General features: G+C 41.3%; 1 protein-coding gene across 8 annotated transcripts in view; it reads left to right on the top strand.

Annotated features, from left to right (window-relative positions):
- The window catches only part of LOC126109389 (F-box/LRR-repeat protein fbxl-1-like), a 374473-nt gene extending 368789 nt beyond the window's left edge, over window positions 1-5684 (top strand). For all 8 annotated transcript variants that reach the window (XM_049914411.1, XM_049914416.1, XM_049914415.1 and 5 more), the window contains 2 exons: window positions 573-803; window positions 5371-5684. In XM_049914411.1, coding sequence (XP_049770368.1) covers window positions 573-803; window positions 5371-5548 — 409 coding nt within the window. In that variant the 3' untranslated portion in view covers window positions 5549-5684. The remainder of the gene's footprint in view (window positions 1-572; window positions 804-5370) is intronic.
- Window positions 5685-6000: the final 316 nt, after the last annotated feature.

The raw sequence follows: 6000 nt of genomic DNA on the forward strand, positions 1-6000 counted from the left end.
ACATACCTCTGATACTTGGCAAAGTGTCTATACATTTATCTTCATGGCTATGTACAGGAATATGATAATCTTCTTAGGTGCAGACTGAAACTTGACTATAGACTGGTACAGACTGGTGCAGACAAATGCAGACTGACTAATCGGAGGTCTGTACACTCGTTGTAATACCTCACGCGTTCAGGTATCACTGCGCGAGTGTGATCTGCGAGGAGAAAAGGTTCTACGTTAGCAGCAATCTCATTGGCTGCATTACATATTAATACGCAGATCGGCGGAAGCAGAATTTGGTCCGTCTCTAAGGCAGCGCCATCTCGTAGTGCGGAGACGGAGAAGCGCTGCGCCTGTGCTGTTGTGCTTAGCGGGGCGCGCTCTAGTGGGAAAGTTGTGTACGCGCTGACTACACGGAACTATGTACACAACATGTAACCATTTGTTTGTCTGTACATGTACTGATTTCTGTCCCATTTGGATAATTCATTGCCTTTCTTCTATGTCGTACTGTGTATTATGCAAATTTCATGTTGTCACCAACATCTTAAAGTGTTACATTATTTTTCTGTTTGTTCTTCTAGACTGGATCTTTCCGGATGCAGTGGGCTGGGCGGATCTGCCGTGGCGCACGTGGCGCAGCTGCCGGCCCTCCGCACGCTGCTCCTGCAGTACATTGACGACCTGACAGAGCTGCAGCCGAGCCTGCGGCACGTCCTGGACTTGAAGCAACTGCGCTGCCTCGATATCTTGTACAGCGGCCACATCAGAGCTGTGCCGTTTGAAGAATTTTCTGTCAGGCTCGTGAACCTCAGGTACGTTGCTCCTGTTGTTTCTGTTCACTGTCCGAGCCCGGTTCTCACGAATTTGCATTTCTACCGTATGACCTCGACGACTTCCACGAGACTGGGAATGGAGTGCTAGTATTAGAGAGAGTGTAAGGCAGGGATATAAACTTTCAATCCCAACTTTCCAGTTTATATATCAAAGAAGCAGTGAAAGAAATAAAAGAAAGATGGAAGAGTGGATTAAAATTCAGAGAGAGTGGATATTAATAATATCCTTCACTGATGATACTCCTATTGGCTAGTGAAAGGGAGGAAGAATTTCAGAACCTGTTGAATGGAAAGAACAGTCTAATGAGAACACACTACAGATTGAGAAAGAAACCAGGAAAGGTGAAATTAATGAGCATTAGCTATATCAGATTAGTTATGGATTTAACATCAAAACTGGTGTCCATGAAGAAGTGATGCAATTCTGATACATTGGAAATAAAGTAACACACGATGCATGAAGCAATGATGACATACCAAATGGCTGTAATTAAAGTGCAGATACTCACAGAGGTCCAGTGTGGGCTGTAATTATCGTACGGAAGCGAAACTCGATTTATATTCTAATGCGTTGACACAGAACAGTTTTACGCTGGAGAAAAATTAGTTTCAATTTTGGCGACCAGGTGCGAATCTGGTGCTGCGAATGCAAATAGTTCCCACTTATTTGTTTTCTCTGTAAGTTCAGTGGTAATCTGTGTTCCCACTTCTAACTTATGCTACCATATCTGTTAGAGTGTGCTAACTATGTGTAGATTGTCAACAGTTAGGCTAAAGCTGTTGTTTTTCTACCTTGTGAGTCAATCGATGCAGAATCGCAGTTCCCGCGTGAAAACGAGCCACTGTTTCGACCGCTACAGCGTTTTTTGGATAGTGTGCTTTCCTTTTGCGTGTGAAATGACTTGTGTTGTATTTATCTATTTTTGTATTTATGAGGGAGATAGTATTCGTGGATATTTGCTGCATTTGACTGAAAATTACATAAATATTACAAGGTAAGTTAGTGGAAGCAGAACTGAAGTATTCTGCCCATTGGCTGTCGCAGAGTATAATAAAATAATGGGAGGAGTAGATAGATTTGATCAGCTGCGTCAACGGTATGCTGTAGGCCGTCGTTCGTGGAAGTGGTGGCACAAACTGTTTTCCTTTCTTGTGCATTTGGCAGTTGTCAGTTCCTACGTTATGTGGAAGCTTCAGAAGACAAAAGCAGACCAGCTAACATTTAGATTGCACTTGGCAAGGCAGCTTATCTCTGGCTTCTCAAGTCGTAAGAGTAGAGGAAGATCAAACACCAAAAAGAGGTGTGTCTGGAGTACCAGATGAAGTTTGTCTGGAGAAAGTTGGAACTCATTTCCCTACAAAAGGTACAACAAACAGAAGATGCCGCCGATGTAGCACCAAGAACAAAGAAAAGCAAACAAAAATCACGTGTAGCAACTGTCGTGTACCTTTGTGTGTAGCACCGTGCTTCTCTAAGTTCCATAGTACATCACCTTAGTGAACTCAAAGGACAGTGTGAACTAATACAAATATAAATGTAATGTTTAACATGTTTTTGTACTAAAAAATAAAGGAAATACATTTTTTTTTTAAATTAGCAAGTGAAGTTACTCCACAGTTCCAATAGTTCCCACTAATTTTTTTACACTCGTAGGCTAAACTCTCATTTCAAGATTTAAACTATGATTTTATGAACGGTTTCTTAGCCCAATAAAGTGTTCATAAAAAGTCTACAACTTCCGGAAATAATTTGGTCACTAAAGGGTTAATTCATTCTGTACGAGCACTGGAGATGTCGATGAGATGATACTTCTGTAAAACGATGTGATCAACACTTGCTCACAGTAGTTCCGGTGGAATTTAAGCGATGAGTTCCTGCGTACTGGCCTTCAGAACAGGTAGAGACCTAATGTGCCTCTGGTAAAGGCATTATTTTAGGTATTCCTAGAGCCGAGAGTCACATGGATTCAGATCAGGTCATCTTGCAGCAATGGATCTGAAAACCTCTGGATATAATATGTTTTAAGGAAGGTTGCACTAAGCAGATCTTTCACTGGGTGAGTGACGTGCAATGTTGGCCCATCTTACATGAAAAGAATGGTTTCCACACAGTTGTGCTCTTCCAAAGCAGGAATCACGTGCTGTACAAGGAGGTCTCCATAACGTAAAGGCATCACAGAGGCCCCCCCCCCCCCTGACAGGCTCTACGGATGTATCCTCTTCAGAGAACGGACCAAGAATAAAGATGCTTGTGACTCCACACCAAACAGTCATATACAGCAACTGCAGTGGTTCTTGGTGCACAACATGCATTTTAACAGTACCGTTAAATTTGGCAGTTCTGTGTATTTACTTACCCTGTAGTGTAGAATGTGCCTCTTCACTCCGTAGAAAATTGCCTGGTCGCATGTCATCGACTTCTATCTGTCCGAAAACTGAAGAGCAAATTCAGTACGTTGCTGCAGATATGATCTTTTGGTTGCTGCACCGTCCGGATCTTGTAGGGATACCAGTCTAAATGCACGCGTTTTAGCTCACGCAGGCTAGCGTGAGGAGGGAAGGACTATACTGACGTGAGGTCTGGAACGTGACAAGGCACGAGAATTCAGAAAGCGGACGTAATTACTTTCATACATAACTTTAATCCATTAATGTGAACGACGCTCTTGACGGCACACGATTCACAATATTATTTGTTCAGAATACAGTCTTGAAGTAATTAGTTACAGTAACTGAATATGGCGCCTTGTTAGGTCGTAGCAAATGACGTAGCTGAAGGCTATGCTAAACTGTCGTCTCTGCAGATGAGAGTGTCTGTAGTCAGTGAACCATCGCTAGCAAAGTCGGCTGTACAACTGGGGCGAGTGCTAGGGAGTCTCTCTAGACTAGACCTGCCGTGTGGCAGGCTCGGTCTGCAATCACTGATAGTGGCGACACGCTGGTCCGACATATACTAACAGACCGCGGCCGATTTAAAGGCTACCACCTAGCAAGTGTGGTGTTTGGCGGTGACACCACACAAAAACTGTCCACACCATTGACCACAGGATGGACAATTCTCGTGGAAGGGCACAAACAGTAGCATTAGCCGGGACACGTGCTGCATAGTGAGTTGCAGCAACAATAACTGTGTCAATAACTTCCACTGTGATAGGATGCATTCCTCTTCCAGGTGCCACACCAAGCCCACCTACGTTTTTGAATTTCATCGTCATTTTCTTTAAAGCATTTAATGACATCTGGCCCCTCTGTCAGTGCAGCACTGGAATTGCTGCCGTTCACATGAAACTGTTTCACTAACAGCACACAGTCTTTCTCCTCAATTATCACTACTGTTCACTCACGTTACAGCTTGTCGAACGATAGTGTGGATGTCGTACAAACTGTGTACTGTGCCAGATTTGCTCATAGTGGCCGTAGTTGGAAGTAATTGTTTTTCCAGCATAAATTGGTCCTGCATTAACACATTAGCATACCTACCAAGATTCACTGCCATATGATAATTCAGCCCACACTGAACCTGTGTAAGTGGCTGAACTTTAATTATAACCAAACAATACGTATAAAGCAAATTAGCACAGGCATAGAGGTCATTTCTGGCCAGGAGAAGTCTGCCGGTATCAAACATCAACTTTAATTAGAAGAAGAAATTTCTGAGAACGTACGTTTGGAGTACAGCATTGTATGAAAGTGAGGCACAGACTATGAGAAAACTGGAAGAGAAGAGAAGAAAATTGATAGAAGAGTGTTGAAAGTTAGGTGGGCTGTTATAAGAAATGAGAGGTGGGTTATGTGCAGAATCAGTGTGGAGAACACTGACAAGAAGAGGGATAGGATGATAGGAGAGAAACAGGATGATAGGATATGTGTTAGGACATTGAGCAATGACTTCCGTGGTACTAGGAGGAGTTGTGAGGAGTAAAAAGTGTAGAAGGAGATTGTAATACATCCAACAAATAATTGAGGACACAAGATGCAACTGAAATCAAGAGATTGGCTCACTGGAGGACTATGTGGTGGGTTGTATTGAACCAGTCAGAAGACTGACTGGAAAAAAGGAAAAATTTTGAAAATATCTTGTAGGATGGTCCTCAGGTATTTACGGCACAGAGGAAAAAAACACTTTCTTTATAATCATCAGTCGCAAAATAGTGCATTATTCCAAATTTCATTGGATTTGATGCATTCGAGAAATAATTAGAATGAAAAACACAATAGAAATCATTTAGTACTTATCTCAGCTGCATGTTGAGATCAGTTTTCACTGTTTTTGTAGGTTCTTCATTTCTCCAAGTCCTTTATTGAGATATCAGTCAAAACACCATATGCTACCCACATATTTCCACAGTTAAAACCTGTTTAATATGAAGATAGGAGATACAAATTCTAGTTAATACCTAAGTTTAAAAATTCTGATAAATTTCCTTTGCACTTCATTTACGACACAGTTCATCAATGTTAATGGTTTGTAGTATTACAAGAAATAGGGTGTAATAAAATACAGAAATACAAATGTTGCAGTTACTTTTTCCCTTTCTTTTTCCAGAGAACTACATGTGACGTTTGAGGAAGAGGATGAGGTTTTCTACAAAAATGTTTTTGCTGAAATGCAGAGTCAAATGCCTCGGCTCAGGATCATTAATACTTTCCGATGGACAGAGGATGACTTCCTAACAGATTACGAAATGGATGATGATGATGATGACACCGACGTAGGGTACTGAGAAATAATTTTGGTTTTCAGACTGCAGAATGTAACATTGGAGCCCCTGGATGAGTGAACTGTTTGAAAAGCAAGTAAAAGACAAAATATGGATTTATGAAATTATTGTATAAGAGCCAAGAAAGTGTTGGCCGAAATAAAAATGCAATTTTTCGTGTTTAAAAAATTTTTATTTCACAAAAGAATTCATTATGTCAGCCACTGAAACTGATTTTATTTGCCGCCATATTGAAGCTCATTGTCACAATTATCATTACACAAATGGGAATTTTTGGCACCATAGTGAATGTCACATTCATATCTTTTATTGCCATATCCTTGTGTTGATGGAATTGTCCTTTAAATCTGAATGGGCAGGCAATCCTACCTCCATGTGTCCTGAATGTCTTTCAGATGCCTGTTTCACACTTTTCAGTTATTTCATATGTGCACTATTTTGATGTCACCTGCAGA

Source organism: Schistocerca cancellata, chromosome 12 (assembly GCF_023864275.1).
Source record: "Schistocerca cancellata isolate TAMUIC-IGC-003103 chromosome 12, iqSchCanc2.1, whole genome shotgun sequence".
In the NCBI taxonomy this organism is placed as follows: Eukaryota; Metazoa; Arthropoda; class Insecta; order Orthoptera; family Acrididae; genus Schistocerca; species Schistocerca cancellata.